At 39.2% G+C, this 18,905-nt stretch overlaps 1 protein-coding gene across 6 annotated transcripts in view; it reads right to left on the bottom strand.

The window, feature by feature from the left end:
* mast4 (microtubule associated serine/threonine kinase family member 4) overlaps nt 1-18,905 on the bottom strand; it is a 110,923-nt gene that overhangs the window by 10,178 nt on the left and 81,840 nt on the right. For 3 of the 6 annotated variants that reach the window (XM_058777582.1, XM_058777585.1, XM_058777588.1), the window contains 14 exons: nt 15,895-16,049; nt 15,507-15,582; nt 15,202-15,411; nt 14,921-15,022; nt 14,631-14,763; nt 12,841-12,908; nt 12,490-12,581; nt 12,101-12,309; nt 11,454-11,592; nt 11,024-11,156; nt 8,735-8,900; nt 1,672-1,773; nt 1,044-1,169; nt 452-564 (listed from right to left, as the gene is read on the bottom strand). In XM_058777582.1, coding sequence (XP_058633565.1) covers nt 452-564; nt 1,044-1,169; nt 1,672-1,773; nt 8,735-8,900; nt 11,024-11,156; nt 11,454-11,592; nt 12,101-12,309; nt 12,490-12,581; nt 12,841-12,908; nt 14,631-14,763; nt 14,921-15,022; nt 15,202-15,411; nt 15,507-15,582; nt 15,895-16,049 — 1,824 coding nt within the window. The remainder of the gene's footprint in view (nt 1-451; nt 565-1,043; nt 1,170-1,671; nt 1,774-8,734; nt 8,901-11,023; nt 11,157-11,453; nt 11,593-12,100; nt 12,310-12,489; nt 12,582-12,840; nt 12,909-14,630; nt 14,764-14,920; nt 15,023-15,201; nt 15,412-15,506; nt 15,583-15,894; nt 16,050-18,905) is intronic. The other 3 variants (XM_058777583.1, XM_058777586.1, XM_058777584.1) reach the window with 2 other exon arrangements.

The raw sequence follows: 18,905 nt of genomic DNA, 5'->3' as shown, positions 1-18,905 counted from the left end.
AATAATATTCTTAATAAATTTAAATAATTAAAATGCTAAAGAATACATAGAATCAATAAATCATATTCTTTCCCCCTGTCCTAGTTTGTTTATACAAAAAAAAAATTAAAATCAAGCAACAATCCCAAAATTATAGCATATATTTATAAAACACAGCCATCACCATATTCTGGAAGCAACTGATACTGCAATGCACCAAAGCTTTGCATGCCTGAGAACAAGGATGTGCGCGAGTATTTGTTGTGTGCGATGTTGTTCCCTGACCTACAAAAGTATATCCCTCTCACAAAAGCAAATGCACGTAAATCTATGAGCTGAGCCCTATGGCAGAGATGGTGCTGGCCATAGTTTTCCACATTTTTATTTGAACATACACTGGTCAATGGTCACGGAGTCATTCTGTACTGCATGAATTAAACAGTGTGAGGAAAAAAAGAGATACGCAACTCACTTTGGAGAATCGGTGTGAAGATGAGGAAAACTGGCGCAGTTCCACATTGAAATCTTCATCATTGGTATCATCCTCCTCCTCAGTTTCCAAATGATGGTACCTATCAGATCGTGCTGAGATTGAAAGAGAAAATGTCACATTGTGCGGTGATGTCTGTTGTCAAGATGCTCTCATGTCAGTTATTTTAAGAGTCCATTCTTCTAAGAAATGTTAAAAGGACAGTTCAATCAAAAATAAACATTCAGTCATCTAGCTTGGTCATTATACAATACACAGAAGGAGAAAAAACAGCATGTCTACTTAAATCTATATTGTTATTACTGCGTATATATATAAGATGAGAAACATTTTGACAATGAAGTGTCCAAAGCAAAGCAAAAGACTAAGCTACAGCAAATTGTTGACATTTCTCCAAACAAATGACAAAGATTCATATCATCAACCAACTGTGCTATACTAAAATATGACTAATCTATCAGTCTGGGAACATCTGATCCTCCTGACATAAAAACAGACATGGACACTGGATCTCAGCTCTGCACTGCTTGCATGGACCATGAAGGACAATGACTTCACTTCTGCTGTCACTCACTGTCAAAGTAGCTGGTGTCATCCTCAGACTCCAGCTGGGGGATGAACTCTGCCTTCTGCCTCAGCAGGCTGTTCCAGTCCAGACTGTGAAAGAACTGATGGTGCTTGACCTCATATGCCCCTCCTGCTTACAGATATAGATCCAATCAAATTTCAGAAACAATGTGATAAAGCAACAAGCGGTAAATTCTATTTACTCCACTTTGTGTATTAAATATCTGGTTTAGTAATTGTTGTTTTGTTGCATTTCACAATATTTTCACTTTATGTGATGCCAAAAATGTGATGCTGGAATCTTCTTAATATCACCAATATCAAGAAATTTTATTAAGCGAATATAGTTTAAACTTTCACTGGCAAAGTGGTGATGATTCTAAAATATTTATTTTATTTACTTTTTTTAAAAATTAATTTATTATTATTTTTTACCAGCCATGGAATAATATTTACTTAATTTACTTAATGTATATATGCATGTTTTACATTGCATTTTATCCACAGAGCCATGCATTACTTTGCAAACCCTAAAATACCTTTTGGACAACTAAACATTCACTTAAATGCCAAAAGTAATTTTTACTCATTTTTGGAGCTTGGCAAGTATTACCGCAAACATTTTGGACCCTTACCAGTGCCAAGGCGCTCCAGAGGGTTCTGTCTGAGCAGTAGGGTGATCAGCTCCTGAGCATCAGCTGGTGGCGCATCCTCTCCCTCCGGCCAGTTTATTTCATCTAAGAGAAGAAGCAGCACACAGTTTCATCCTCATTAGCCAAATGGAACAAAATCAGTGTCTTTTCCAAAAATCATTACTTTTCATTCAAAATGAAAGCTCCTCTCTGGTTTTGTTGGGTCTTTATTGTAACACAGAATTGTTCACTCGTGCACAGCACCAAACTAATGAATACAGAGAATATTTTTACATATGAATCAAATCTGATTATTAAAATGCATCAAAATGCCTGCTACAACATAAATAGGCATGCATAAAACATCCTAATATTCCACTTTCTCATGCATCAATTCCATGCATGGATTTCCAGCATCCAGAGGTTATTTGGCATTTTTCACTAATCAAAGAACAGGGCCCTTGACACAATCAAACCACAAATGAATGCAGAGCAACAACAAAACTGAGCTTAGATCAGAAAGAAATGGGTACTTTAGCATAAAGGCCAGGGGAGTGAAATAAATGAAGGGCTGTGCTTTGTTTGTTTCTCGACTGTCTCTACAGCAACATGAGCCTCACATTTGAATCACATTAAGCAGCATGAATATGCATCCAAGCCCAGGGCAACAGCAGCTCGCTGGGCTCATTAATTAAGACTCACACCTATGCTAACCCCATAGCAAAAAACTAATACTAAAGGTATAAATGGTAGCACAAATATTTAGGAGCTGCAGAAACACATGGTGGTTGTTTCAAGGTTTTCTTGCTTAATGGATAGTAAAAGAATCCACACAAATATTTTGGAAATTTACATTTTTAGGTCAAATTTAAAGAGCAAATATATTTGATTGAAACACATCTTTCTATCAATAAAAATGTATCAATGTATTCTTTAAGTAAAAGTAAAACAAGATGGCGCCGCACACGGCAGCCACGGTGCTTTGCTCTCCAGTTGTTTTAGTGTTTTTGTTAGTTTTTCCTGTTTTTTGTTTTTCAAACACGATTAGTTTCACCAGGGATGAACTGCTGAACATTCGGCAGAACACACCACAAAATCTCCTACCAGTTTTCGATTATTCCGATTGTTACATCCCGGCTCAAGGAAGCAACAAAATACAGAGGGTTCTGAGTCCAAGTATCAGATATTTATTAACTTAGGGGTTCAAAAAGAAGAAAAATAAACAATAATAAAGAATCACATAATTAACAGAATTAAACTAAAATTGACAAAATGTCCAGCCAAGCTCAAATGCAGGAGCCTCTTCACAAAGGATCCAGATCTCTTAGATGTCCAGTTTGTGATTGATAACAGATGGATCCAATTAACCTATAAAAATAAGAGAACAACAACAGAACCAAAACAAAACCCGTAACAGGGCGTTTTGCTGAACATAGTAGTTGGAGGAGCAGTGACGCTGATCAACCGCTTCAGGACACACAAACGGGGGAAGCGAGCCGGCGCGCTCGTGAAGCTCAGCGCGGATTTCAAACGCCATTGCCTAGCATCCATCTGGCAAATCTCCACTCTCTACCCAACAAAACGGATGAACTACTTCTGCTCTCCCGGACAAATAAGGATTTCTCACACTCTGCTGCACTGTTTCTCACGGAAACCTGGCTGAATGACGCCATTCCGGACAGCGCATTAAGTCTGCCGGGCTTTCAGCTGTTTAGAGCGGACCGCAACGCAGAATCAACAGGGAAATTGCGTGGTGGCGGGACATGCTTCTACAACAATGAAAGGTGGTGTACAGATGTAACGGTGTTAAAAAAGATGTTCCGTCTCGATCTAGAAGTGTTCTTCTTCAACTGTAAGCCTTTCTATTCGCCGCGGGAGTTTTGCGCATTCATTCTCGTGAGTATTTACATTCCTCTGCAAACGCACGTGAGCTCAGCTTTACAGAAACTCGCTGATCAGATCACTCTGTTTTAATCATTCTTGGGGACTTTAATAAAGTCAATCTCTCCCGTGAACTGCCAAAACACAAACAGCATGTTACATGTCCCACCAGAGACAGTAACATACTGGACCATTGTTACACCACAATAAAGAATGCATCCACTCTGTCCCATGGGCAGCTTTGGGGCTCTCTGACCACTGCCTAGATCATCTTATACCAACCTACAGGCAAAAACTTAAATCTGCTAAACCTGTAGTAAAGACTGTAAAGAGATGGACCAACGAAACAGAGTGGGTTTTACAAGCCTGTTTCGACTGCACAGATTGGAGCATTTTTTAAGCTGCTACCACCGATCTGGACGAGCTCACAGAGACTGTAACATCCTATATTAGCTTCTGTGAGGATATATGCATTCCTACCAGGACTTATTTAACATTCAACAATGATAAGCCATGGTTTACAGCAAAACTCAGACATCTTCATCAGGCCAAAGAGGATGCCTACAGAAATGGGGACAGAGTCTTGTACAATCAGGTCAGGAACACACTGAATAAGGAGATTAGAGAGGCTAAAAGGACCTACGCTAAAAAGTTGGAAGATCAGTTCACTTCCAATGACTCCGCTTCAGTGTGGAAAGGTCTGAAAGCCATCACCAACTACAAGACACCATCCCCCAGCACTGAGGTGAATCAACAACTTGCTGAAGACCTGAATGAGTTTTATTGTAGATTTGAAACCCCCCACACCCGTCCTGACCATCTCTCTACACAACCGCTAACACCTTCTGTAGCCCCCCTCTCCCCGCTCCTCCACTTCAGATCAGTGAAGATGATGTGCGGCAGGTCTTCAGAAAGAACAAGAGAAGAAAGGCACCAGGCCCAGACGGTGTGACACCAGCATGTCTGAAAACCTGTGCTGACCAGCTGACCCCCATCTTTTCACAGATCTTCAATAGATCTCTGGAGTTGTGTGAAGTCCCTTCCTGCTTCAAACACTCCACCATCATCCCCGTCCCAAAGAAACCCAAGATAACAGGACTTAACGACTACAGACCAGTGTCACTAACGTCTGTCGTCATGAAGTCATTCGAAAAACTGGTTCTGGCTTATCTGAAGGACATCACTGGACCCTTACTGGACCCCCTGCAGTTTGCTTACCGAGCAAACAGGTCCGTGGATGATGCAGTCAACATGGGACTGCAATTCATCCTGCAGCATCTGGACAAATCAGGGACTTATGTGAGGATCCTGTTTGTGGACTTTAGTTCGGCCTTCAACACAATCATCCAGACCAAACTAACCCAGCTCTCCGTCCCTAGCTCTATCTGTCAGTGGATCACCAGCTTTCTGACAGATAGGCAGCAGCTAGTGAGACTGGGGAGATTCATGTCAAACAGCCACTCCACCAACACTGGTGCCCTTCAGGAATGTGTTCTCTCCCCACTGCTCTTCTCCCTGTACACCAACGACTGCACCTCCAAAGACCCCTCTGTCAAGCTCCTGAAGTTCGCAGACGACACTACAGTTATCGGCCTCATCCAGGACGGCGATGAGTCTGCTTGCAGACAGGAGGTTGAGCAGCTTGCTGTCTGGTGCAGTCTTAACAACCTGGAGCTGAACACGCTCAAAACAGTGGAGATGATCATGGACTTCAGGAGAAACCCCCCTGCACTCTCCCCACTCACCATCATAGACAGCACTGTGGCTGCAGTGGAGACATTCAAGTTCCTGGGATCCATCATCTCTCAGGACCTGAAGTGGGACACACACATCTCACACTCACAGGCCCAACAAAGGTTGCACTTCCTTCGCCAGCTGAGGAAGTTTAACCTGCCACAGGAGCTGCTAAAACAGTTCTACTCAGCCGTCATCGAGTCTGTTCTGTGCATATCAATAACTGTCTGGTTTGGTTCAGCTACAAAATCAGACATCAGAAGACTACAGAGAACGGTTCGGACTGCTGAAAGGATTATTGGTGCTCCCCTGCCCACCCTCCAAGAACTGTATACATCCAGAGTAGGGGTGTCGCGATATACCGGTATTGACGATAACCGTGATATTCAAAGCAACAATTATCGATATAGTGTTAATTTAGTGTGTGACGATATACCGGTATTGGCGATAACCGCAATATTTAAAATGAACAGGATTGATAACACCACATGTAAACACTCCAGCGCCAGTACCTGGTTGACCTCCAGGTGGCAGTATTGCACCTTAACACTGACACCTGTCAAACAAGCAGCAGCACACACAGCTACTCCGAGAAGAGCCGTGTTCATCAGAGTAAGTTTCCATTATTTTACTAGTCATTAGAATGGGAAATGTTACATTAACCTGTTAACAGAGGTTTTCTGTGTTCATATATTTAAGTAAAGGGTGATTATTTAATAAGTACTGTGTTTTCTTTACTCGACTTATTTTTGTATTTGCAATCAATACAGCCTGTGCGTAGTAACACTTCATTTCTTTGTTCAAATCTGTTAACAGTTACACGATTAAAACTGATCTTGAAAAACTGAGCGACCACATTGCTATATTAAACTCTGTAAAATGTTCAGCTGGTCGCAGTGCCATGCACTTAATGCCTCATCTGCAGCCGTTCTAGATGCACATTAAAACTGAATTAGCAGCGCTCTTACTGCATGACTTCAGTGGCGCCGGCGCAACTATAAGTTAAAGAGCTTAAAATACGGGTATACAAGTTAACAGGTTAAAGTATCAGTTTAGATGTTAACATGGCAACACTTTACAATAAGGTTCATTAGTTAATTACATTAGTTAACATGAAATGAGAATGAACAATACTTCCACAGCATTTATTAATCGTAGTTAATGTTAATTTCAGCATTTACTAATGCATTATTAAAATCACAAGTTGTGTTTGTAAACTTTAATGCACCGTGAACTAACATGAACAATGAACGACTATTTTTATTAACATTAACAAAGAATAATAAATTGTGTAATAAATATATTGTTAGTTAATACATTAATGTTATCAAATGACATCTTATTGTAATGCGTTACCATTCATATTTATTCATCATACTGTTGAAACTGACAGTATTTTTTTCTCTTGTTATTTCATAGGAGCTCCAAAGAAGACCGAGAAAGTCAAGACAAGAAAGTCTTGTGTCCTGCGTTTATCATTATCCTTATGTTCGTTGGGTGAAAAAGAAAAACTCAAACAAAGTAAAAAATAATTTGACTGATTATTAAACCCCAAGGTTTCTATAGATATCGTGATATATCGATATCGTGAATTCTTATGGCCACAATAACCGTGATATGAAAAATCTAATATCGTGACAGCCCTAATCCAGAGTGAGGAAAAGGGCTCAGAAAATCACTCTGGATCCCTCACGTCCAAGTCACCCCTTTTTGAACTTTTGCCATCTGGCCAGCGCTACAGAGCCCCAAATACCAGGACAGCCAGGCATAAGAACAGTTTCTTCCCCCAGGCAATCTACCTTATGAACAGTTAAATTTTCTCCACATTATGCAATAAAAATGTGCAATAACCTTATATTTCTTATATTTATTTGTTACCACCTCCATCCTATCACATCCCTGCATCTAATTCTATTCTGTTCCATTCTATCATCTATAGCACAACTGTACATACAATTTATTTATTTTTCAATTTTTGTCCATTTATATTTACATGTGTGTATTTTTTATTCTTATCTTATTTTTATTGTCTGTGTTGTTGTCGTCTCTGTGTACTGGAAGCTTATGTTACTAAAACAAATTCCTTGTATGCGCAAGCATACTTGGCAATAAAGCTCTTTCTGATTCTGATTCTTCAAATGGCATTTAATACAAATAAGATCATCCTAAATCTCTTGGAAACAAGACTATATGACTATATAAAAACAGCATTATATACTGTACTTTAAAAGTCCCTCTGAAAGTAGCCCAAATGAATATACAACCAACAACAATTTAACTATAATGTTAAGGGTTTGTTTTTGGTTGAGGACTGAATTAGGGTAAACACATTTTGGCACAGTCATGAAGATATTCATCACTTTACTTGGCTTAACTTAATGCAACACTGCTAAAACAAGTGGCTGTGTTCTATCAGATATGCATGACCATGAAAACGATACTACATGTAAAAATAAATCGTATGTACTGTATACTTCTCAGACTAACTAGAAAATAGAATAAAATTAAACAAAATAATAATATGAATAATACGAATATCGAGGCCCCTGTCAAGCTATATGCAAAACAAATTTACACATTTCGGTTTCAAGTGAATAAAGCTAACATATTTCTTTTGTATAATGGTACACTTAATTTAAAAATGTAAAATATGTTTGAAAGTCAAATCTGATTGCTTGATTTAAGGTACAGACGTTATTAATGCAATTTTCAGGCAATTTTTAAAGGGTTACTCCACTCCAAAATGAAAATTTTGTCATTAATCACCCCCATGTCGTTCCATATGTGTGGTGCGGCTGAGACAGAACAGCATATACTGTTTGCAACCAGCGGATACTCTCCAAAATGGTGCTATGGTGACGCGGATGAGACGCGGAGACTAATTGTTGAATAAAGTCGTTATTTTTGTTTTCTTTGTGCAGAAAAAGTGTTTGCGTCGCTTCATTAAATTCAGACTGGACCACTGATGGCAGATGGACTATTTTGACGATGTCTTTCATACTTTTCTGGGCCTTGACAGTGTTATTTACTTGGCAGTCAATAGGACGAACAAAGCTTTTACGGGTTTGGAACGACATGGGGGTAAGTGATTATGGACAAAATTTTCATTTTGGGGTGGAGTAACCCATTAATACTTAAATGTAAGTCTTTTGTTCAGTTAAATTACCTGTCACACTTTGCTTCTTCTCATATAAAAACAGAATCACATGTGATTTCATTTGCATAAGACAGCAATGAACAAATCCAGAGTGATCAAGGTTTGCATAACAACAGGTGGAGGATAAGAACAGGAGACCCACATGTCTGCAGGGGTCTTTTGCTGATCCTATGAGATACTGATATGCATTAATGAGAAGCAGAGTTGAGATTACGCAACAGTCTGAATCTGCTAAAGCTCTTGCTGAATGAAGCAAGTCTGTATTGCATAACAGGAATTCAGAATGTGACTGACCGCTGATGACCTGCCCAAACAGTTCTTCTGGAGTGTCTCCAAAGAATGGTACACAGCCCACCAGGAACTCATAGAGGATGATGCCCATTGCCCACCAGTCCACTGGCTTCCCATAGCCTTGCCTTAGAATTACTTCTGGAGCAATGTACTCAGGTGTCCCACACACCTGTAAAGAAAAATGTATGCAGATATTTCAACCCTCAAGTTCAACAAAGCTGGTCAATTAGTAGGTTTAGATGCTGGTGTCTTGTCTTGTCTTATCTACAGTATCTCACAAAAGTGAGTACACCCCTCACATTTCGGCAATCACTCTATAGAAATGAAACTTGGATATATTTTAGAGTAGTCAATGTGCAACTTGTATAGCAGTACAGATTTACTGTCCACTGAAAATAACTCAACATACAGCCATTACTGTCAAAACAGCTGGCAACAAAAGTGAGGACACCCTACGTGACAACAGCTATATGTCATTTAGCCATGCAAAGCCACATGTGCTATTCATCATGTTCATGTTTTGTCTGCTTGACAGGACTATACAAATTTGTGTATCTTGTTTTAGAGCAGTTAAAATTTGGTGCTTCGAGTACAATTCTCTCATACTGACCACTGGATGTTCAACATGGCACCTCATGACAAAGAACTCTCTGAGGATTTGAGAGTTAGAATTGTTGCTCTCCACAAAGATGGCCTAGGCTATAAGAAGTTCGGTAACACCCTGAAACTGAGTTAAAGTACAGTGGCCAGTGGCATACAGAGGTTTTCCAAGACGGGTTTCACTCGGAACAGGCCTCGCAAGGGTCGATCATAGAAGTTGAGTCCTTGTGCCGTGCGTCAGGTGCAGAAGCTGGCTTCAAAAAACAGACACATGAGTGCTGCCAGCATTGCTTTAGAGGTTGCAGAAGTGGAAGGTCAGCTTGTCAGTGCTCAGACCATTGGGGACACTTAATTTCTAGCGATTATCGCCGATTTGATTGCACAGATACTATTTAAACTAAACTGAGCTAGACAATGACATCTCTGAATTCAATAATGAAATGCCTTTAACTGAAAATTGAAAATTGAGTGTTTAATCTTATCATTATACATTACTGACACTCTATCCTCCAATTTGATACTGTTAAGTGCTTTGACACAATCTGTATTGTAAAAGCGCTATATAAATAAAGGTGACTTGACTTGACTTGACCATACGCCGCACACTGCAACAAGTCGGCTTGCATGGCCGTCGTCCCAGAAGGAAGCCTCTTCTGAAGCTGGCTCACAAAAAAGCCTGTAAACAGTTTGCTGAAGGCAACCTGGCCAAGAGCATGAATTACTGGAACTATGTCCTGTGGTCTGATGAGACGAAGATAAACTTGTTTGGCTCAGATGGTGTCCAGCATGTGTGGTGACGCCCTGGTGAGGAGTACCAAAAAAATTGTATCTTGCCTACAGTCAAGCGTGGTGGTGGTAGCATAATGGTCTGGGGCTGAATGAGTGCTGCTGGTACTGGGGAGCTGTGGTTCATTGAGGGAAACATGGATTCCAACATGTACTGTGACATTCTGAAGCAGAAGATGATGCCCTCCCTTCAGAAACTGGGCCGAATGGCAGTTTTCCAACATAATAACGACCCATAAACACACTGCCAAGATGACAACTGCCTTGCTGATGAAGCTGAAGGTGAAGGAGTGGCCAAGTATGCCTCCAGACCTGAACCCTATTGAACACATGTGGGGCATTCCTCAAGCGGAAGGTGGAGAAGCACCATGTGTCTAACATCCAGCAGCTCTGTGATGCCATTATGGAGGAGTGGAAGAGGATCCCAGCAACAACCTGTGCAGCTCTGGTGAACTCCAAGCCCAGGAGGATTAAAGCAGTGCTACATATGCAAAATATTGACACTTTGGACACAGTTTTGACATGTTCACTTAGGGTGTACTCATTTTTGTTGCCAGTTATTTGGAGAATAATGGCTGTATGTTGAGCCATATTTAGAGGGCAGTAAATTTGTACTTCTATACAAGCTGCACATTGACTACTCTAAAATATATCCAAGTTTCATTTGTGTAGTATTGTCCCTTGAGAAGATATACAACATGTTAACCAGCAAAACTACCTAAAAGCATGGCTGTGCTAGTCATCTAACCAGGATAAACCAGCCTAGGCCAGCATGGAAATTCAAGCTTCTCTAAAGACCAAATCTTCAGAGCAGATATCTAACATAGAGGTTATGATGACAATGGCTATGTAAATTCAAATGAAATATCTAGTTGTCAGGACTTTCACAGAGAATTGGATCTTTACCTGTTTATCAGAGAACTCTCTAGCATCCTTCTCAATGTGACCCTCATAGAGGTTAGTGGTCATGTTCATCAGCCCCACTTTCGATAGGCCAAAGTCTGTCAGCTTGATGTGTCCCATTGAAGTGACCAACAGACTATCATAGGATCATAAGGAAAAAAAATAAAATTAGTTATTAGAATCATCAGAGGAAAACCCTGCTTGAAAAAGCTGGTAGCAGTTTTTTTTTTTGCCAGTTCCAGGAAATGCTTTGCATACTCTAGCTAGCTTAAAGATTGTTTTCCAAACAGAAACCCAGTCCACCAGATGGTAGGCAGGCTTGAATCAACTAACAATACAAATCAGCAAGAAATCAACTTCCATTTTTCACAGATTTTTCACTCTTCATGTTCATTTCACTTAAAGTTCTCTAATCAAATCACACACAGCTTACTTGTCTGGTTTGAGATCTCGATGGACAATTCCATAGTTGTGGAGATATTCCAGGGCTAACACAGTCTCGGCAAAGTACATTCTAGCCATGTCCACAGGGAGAGGACCCATGTTCTTCAGCAATGTAGCACAATCCCCTCCTGTCAGGACAGGAAACATACAAATTAATGCTCCATAAAAATATGAATAAATTGCATAAATAGCATAACATTTTGCATAAAACACGTTTCATAGTTACATTATTATGTTCATTTATTTCTTGGTTCAAGCACTTTTTTGGTAAATCTGTTTTTGTTTTTTTTCCCTGAAATTTGATTCTGAAAAAAGTTATGTGAATTATTTTATATTTTATTTATTCACTGACCGGTTGACATGGTTGACAGCTTACTTAAATATTTGAACAAATATTGAGCTGATAAAAAAAAAAAAAAAAACTCTGACTGCACTCAGACATAATTGGTGGTTACAGAACGTTAAATCTAGTATCATTATTATTACCAGGTCATTTATTTATTACTCCCTGGTTACCCTGCATTCCATGTCACTACCTATACAATGGTGCCATTCATTACTTTTATTAGCAGTAACAGAATAATGAAACTTTTAAAAAGTAACATTCCCCAACACTGTAAATGTGTTACAGCATACCTTCAACATACTCCATAACCATGCAAAGATGTCTGCGAGTCTCAAAGGAGCAGTACATGCTGACAACAAAAGGGTTCTCAGCGAAAGTCAGGATGTCTCTCTCCACAAAAGCCTGCTGGATCTGGTTCCTCAGCATCAGGTTCTGCTTGTTAATCTTTTTCATGGCAAAACGCTGCTTTGTCTCTTTGTGTCTAACTAAATATACCGCACTGTGGGGGGAAAAACATTTATTGGTTTAAATTAACAATGTATGATCATTTAACACACAGTAACAATGATATAGAGAAAACTAATTTAAATGACTAACCTTGGAATGGATTACTACGATTTTGTCTACTGTGCTGTATGTACTACTATATGTACTGCAAATAATCATTTTAGTTACTTACCCATAAGCCCCATTACTGATCAGTTTGATCATCTCAAAGTCGAGCTCACAGGGTTTACGCCGGGGCCGCAGTGCTGCACTCAAACTGTGGGACTGGATATATAAGTTCAATCATATTTTTGTAGACGGCTTCACTAGCAAATGAATGACAGTAATTTTCATATATTTCATCCTTAAATTACATTTTTTTTCTAGAATAATTTCTTTAATAACTTCTCTGTGGGATGCTTTAATAATCACAGTTGTTTATCTGCTTTATATTCTATACATTTCTGAACAACAATTGTGCTCTACAGTAGTGTACTATTTTGCTGTCTTGGTTAATTGGTTTACAGTAGTTAAAACTACTTACACTGACAGACTCATCCGTCTCAGGAGTTTCTGCAATCCCACTGTCGTAGCTAGTCAACTGGGCAATTTCTGCAAGACAATGAGAATTAATGAGATGCTGGACTAAAAAAAATTTTGAAACAAGCTTAAAAAAAGAAACCAAGAATACAAACAATGACAACTATGACCCTCTAATTTTTATTCTTGCTAAACAAAATCAATATACTGTTTATTTCCAAATCATTGGACATAATTTTTTGACTACAGTTGGCCTTTCATTTACATTTACATATTTGTGAGGCTGTCTTCTATGCAGAATCTTTTTCGTCATTTAAAAGACCCAGAATGTTCTATTGTTAAAATAGTCAAAACTATTCTTCCATTGTGTGTTTTTTTTTTTTTTTTTGACTGAAAGAAAACAAACAAACAAAAACTAACAAGTCATTTTTCCAAAAGAGTAACTTGGTAGAGCTGACTGCTGTGGTTTGTAAATGAGTTAAATGGTGTGGAAAGCAACGGTAAAATCTACACACATCATGAAACATTTACTTGGAAAAACTGCCATTCTGAACAAATCCCGGTGAGGCAGTTCTCAGGGGGTTCCAAAAGTAACTGATGAACAGCAGGAGGTAATGAACCGGAGGGTCATTCGGCTGCCTCGAAAGACAACTAAGCCCATCAGAAAGCCCTCACAACAGCTGCCGATCTACATTTCCAATCATCACACCAAATGATTTGGATGTTCTCCGAGGATTAGAAAGCCTTGGAGGGCTTTGTACCAAACACTGCTTTGGCAGAGATGGCAAGACAGAGGCATCAAGGTCTACGAGCGTATTCTGTTCTCATTACCGATAATGATAGTCTTGAGTACAAATTCAGAGCTTCGTTACAGTATGTTGTGTCTGTACGAGGCTTTCAGCTTACATTACAAGAAATAAAACTCAAGTCTGCGATCCGCCATAAAGCAAGAAGACGACGACGACGCATCACGCGCCGGCTGTTGTGTGAACGAGCTCAGGAGAGTTGGACCGTGCAGCGGATCAGAGGTAAAAAATCTATATAAATACTGTTCGGTTTCTTGCACAGACCGATTGTTTTGTGTCTTTAGACCTCAATGTATCGTCACGAACTGCAGGGTTTAATTTGGTTTTGTCGGTGTGTTTTTTTCCCCTCTCAAAGCCATGAATACCATTGACTGACATTATATGACTGACAGACTGCAACGGTTTGAGTTAAAAATCTTTGTTTGTGTTCTACTAAAGAAGCAAAGTTGCCTACATCTTGGATGCCCTTGGGGTAAGCAGATAAACATCCAAATTTTAATTTTTGGGTGAACTCTCCCCTTTAAAAAAATACGTACTATTTAATAATTGTTATACATTTTGACCAATTTGTAAATTTTGTTTCATAAAAGAATATTTTCTGTTGATCACAAAAAGCTTTAATTGAATCCTTTATGGTTTAATGTTGTAAAACAATAAAACAAACTCCCAGCAGAGTGACAAGTTTTATAGACTGAACTCATCTTATCTTGTTTAAAGGTTTGACACAAACTGGGGAAAATCCAGCAACTAGTTGTTCCTTGGAAGCACTCAGCCTGAAAGCCTGTGAATAAAACTATTTCATGATGGACTGATAAAAACCTGTGTGCCCAGACTCCCAGAAGTTGCATGATTTTCAGCCAAGCAAACTGAAACAATTTTTACTCGTTCTTGGCACTCAAGGAAAATGCACCATACAGCTTATGAACAAACCATGGGTGAACCCTCTGAGGCCAAGACTACTGAAAACCATGTACTGAGGTCCTCCTACCCTCAAGTGGGTCCCTTGTCAAACCAAGTTGGCTGATAATGTAGCGTGGGATGTCGGTCTTGATGCCTTGGCCCTCTTTGGCATGACCCTCTGCAGCCTCCAGGAGATGATAGAACTCTTCAGGGTCAAACTCCTATAAGACAGAAAGTATTCATCTTTAACACAAAACTTTGACCAGACTGAACTAAAGGATTCTCACTTCTTGCATAACTTAAAGCATTTGGTCATACTGATTTAAATCAGGCCGACTGACCCAGACCGTTGTTAAGAAACTCTTATAGACAACCTACCAGACATTCAAGGAGTCGAGCAGGCCTGGCGATGACGATGAGAATCTTCTTCACCAGCTCCTTGATGAAGGTCACCTCTGCACTCTCCGATCGCTCAGTTGACTGAATTACAATGGCAGAACACATCACAAGTGGCCATTGATATGCATGCATCAATGAAAGCAATGATCAGAAATAACTTGAAATGTGAGAATACACAAGGGGAAAAGTATTTTAACTACAGAAAGTTAGTTTTAGCTCAGAAGAATGAAGAAAGCAAAGTCTCTGGAGGCATCATTTACCTCCTGAAAAAGCCTTTCCAGTTTATCCGTGAGCTCACAGAAGTATCGTGAGGTAATAAGGCCGAGACGGGACTTTTCCAAGCAGTCTCTGGCCAGCTCAATGATCTGATGGTGTGCAAAGCTGAGGACACCGTCAGCCAGGGGCAAGACATTCTCAGGGGAGTTGCTTTGAATGATCTCCTTGATGCGCTCCTCCATCTGAGCTGTGGCCTGAAGGGTGGAGAATACAAACCAACAATGAATTCCCCTTTAAAGATACAATCACTCCACAATGAAGAAGATTGGTGAAAGTAGGTTACACTTACCTTGGGAAATCTTTCTTTGTATACATGATTCATCATGATAATCTCATGGTCACAGCATGATGGGGATCTTCCAGGACTGTCAATACAATTTAAGAAAAAATAATTTTGCAATACACTCATACAGTAGTCGTGTTGTAATTCTTTATAAAACTGTAAAATTAATATTTTAAGAATAAGATGGGATGTGTCCCAGTTTGCATATGTACATGCATTTCAACATTTGTGACACACTACAGCATTAACATACATCTTCATACCTTTGGCATACTACTTTGTGATTTGGTATGCAGTAATTCTTGCATATTAAGACAGATGGAATGTGAATTGTGATGCATTGGGATACAGATCTCAGATAAGTTCCAAAAGAAAACATTTAAGCTTCCTGTACCTGAGACTGCGGGAGCGTGGCCGCATAGGTGTAGCTCTCCTGTGGTCGTCTCCAGCAATGCTCTCTGTGTAGAAATGCTTGGACAGGAAGTGGAGCTCATCTGGTGTGGGCTGGAAAGGTAGTTGATGGAGCTTCTCCTGTGATGAACAGGACGACTGGAAATGAAACGAAAATACATTGAAAAAGAAAAGAAAAAGAGAAAATGAAATGAAATGAAAACAAATCAAAAAAGAAAAGATGCCCCTGATGTGTTACATAACACATCATTAGGTGATAATGCAGATGATGGATAAAACTAAAACACAGCAATGGGTTTTCACTGTTTTTCTGTTTCTTCACAATGATGCAAGTCTACAAATGATGTGGAGCAGAGACCCCCATCAATACGCAAGTATATAAGTGAAGTATCTAAAAGAATAACAAAATGCTATTGTGCAAATGTTGTGCATAATGCTATGCTAGCTCTACCAAGTTTGCTAAAACCAAAACACAAATGTCATCGTTTACTCCACCTCATTTCACTGCACAAATATATAATTTTCATTTTTGGGGTCAACTACTCCTTTCATGTAAGGGAGTTGGAATAAAAAAAAAATTAACTATGAATCTATTATTCTTTTGAAACTGACAATATATTGTGGTGGATTCTGGAAAATTGGTTCATTTTGCTTATTATGTACTATATTAAAAACAAACATTTTGTTCACCATTTTGTAGACTGCTATGTTGTGCACTAACCAACAATGACAGGACAAAAACCCTATATTTCACATTCACATTGAAATCAGATTTAAAAAAAAAAAAAATATATAAGGTTTCTATTTAATACTTTAACAATTCATTCCTGTAATGGCAAAGTTTTTTTTTATTATTAGAGATTAATACTTAATAAAAGTGAGTAAATTTTTACTAAGAATTAATCTCTAATGAATACAAATATTTTACTGACAAATGATACTGAGGGGAAATTTCTGTAAACTGAACATTGGTTGGCCAGCATCACACCGTTTGCCATTTCCTGTAAAGATGGGCAGCTGCAGCAACTGTGTCACTAAACAACAGCAACCAGAGAGTGAGCGAGTGAGTGGGTGGGAAGTCTGGCATGGATTCAGGGACATATTTACCAGCAAACAAATCTGGCGATGCTCAGAGGCACATGAATCAGACTGGGAGACATTCATGGCAGCATCTGTTGCCCGTGGCAGACAGTCTCAGCCAAGTATCAATTCAGTTGTGCATGTAAGCGCAAGGACACATACACGAACCAAAAGCTTCAAAGCAGAAACAGCAATGAAGCTTGCAATGTCAACAACATACAAAGAAGTAATGTTGGTGGTGTTCATTGTATACAACAAGATGCATACAATTTTAGTTGATAGTTGGAGATTCCTCTGTTACAAAACCTAGTGAGCTGCATACCTAAATAACATTTTAAACCATCACAGATGTGCTTCTGACAGAAAGGCAACATTATGGCTGCCTTTATTTGTCTAAGTTAGTATCTCATTTGAGGAAAAAGCGATCCCATAATGCACTGCTAAGACAGCAGATGAGTCAGTAGAAATGTTGATTATAAATACATTTCATTTAACACTTAAATGTACTGTTAAAAGTAGAAACTTTTTTTGGGGGCATTTTTTACCTTTACTGTGATAGGACAGATCAGACATGACAGGAAGCGAAGTTGGAGAGAGAGGGGGGCGGGATCGGTCTTCGAGTCAGGATTCAAACACGGGATACCCGAAGCGCAATGTTTTTATCTACAAAAGTAGATACTTAAGTATGCAGGGGGCCTTAGCAAACCTCCAAGAATAAAATGTATGAATAAAATGGTGAATAAAAGTATTTTTGAAAATCCATATCCTTAAATCTCAACTCAACTTTATTTATTTAGCGCCAATAAAAACAATGATTGTTGACCAAGGTGCTGTGCAATCAATCAAATATCAAAACATTAGCACTAAGAACAACAAATTACAGCACAAAAAGATGGGTTTTGAGTTTGGCTGTAAACTCATTCAGTGTAGAGGCAGTTCTAATAGAAACCAGTAGGCTGTTCCAGATTTGCCGAGCAGCAACAGCAAAGGCTCGGTCACCTCTTGATTTCAATTTAGCCCGAGGAACGTTTAATAGTCTCTGGTTGAAAGACCTAAGAGACCTTCCAGGATTGTGAGCAGATAATAAATCAGACAGATATACAGGAGTTAACCCATTCAGAGATTTAAAAACCAGCAGCAGGACTTTAAATTGGGAGCCGATGCAAAGATATTAATACTGGGGTAATGTGCTCTCCTTTACGCACACCAGTAAGGAGCCTAGCAGCAGCATTTTGTACCATTTGAAGTCGACTAAGAGATGCTTGATTAATACCCATATAAAGGGAATTACAGTAATCAAGCCTCGTTGAAATAAAAGCATGAATGGCCCTTTCAAAGTTCTTAAAAGAAAGAAATGGTTTCACTTTAGCTAAGACTCTGAGTTGGAAAAAATGGTTTTGACTACTGTACTAATCTGTGTGTCAAATTTGAGAGCACTATCAAAATAGACCCCCAAATTCTTCACTACTGGTTTCACACAGGAAGACAGATGGCCAAGATTTAAGCCAGGGGAGCTAGCAACTTCTGATGATTCAAAAACTATAATCTCAGTTTCGACTTCATTAAGGTGAAGAAAATTTAGGGACATCTAAGCCTTAACATCAGCTAGACACGCCAGCAGATCATCTAAACCCTTGTTATTAGATTCCAGGGGCAGATAGATTTGGGTATCATCTGCGTAACAATGGAAGGAGACACCATGTTTTCTAAAAATCGACCCCAGGGGAAGCATGTACAAAGAGAATAAGATTGGAGTGAGAATAGAGCCTTGAGGGACACCGCACATGAGGGGAGCTGCATCTGAAGTAAATTCACCAAGACTAAATCTTTATCTACTGAACAACTGGAAAAGTCATGTAAATTTATTGGTTAAAAAGAGTGAGAACCCTACAGAACAAAAGACTCTGGAAGCCT

The sequence above is a fragment of the Onychostoma macrolepis genome, chromosome 05 (assembly GCF_012432095.1).
Source record: "Onychostoma macrolepis isolate SWU-2019 chromosome 05, ASM1243209v1, whole genome shotgun sequence".
Classification (NCBI taxonomy): Eukaryota; Metazoa; Chordata; class Actinopteri; order Cypriniformes; family Cyprinidae; genus Onychostoma; species Onychostoma macrolepis.
Note: the sequence above shows the minus strand (reverse complement) of the source record. Positions and strands in the feature narration are given on the sequence as shown.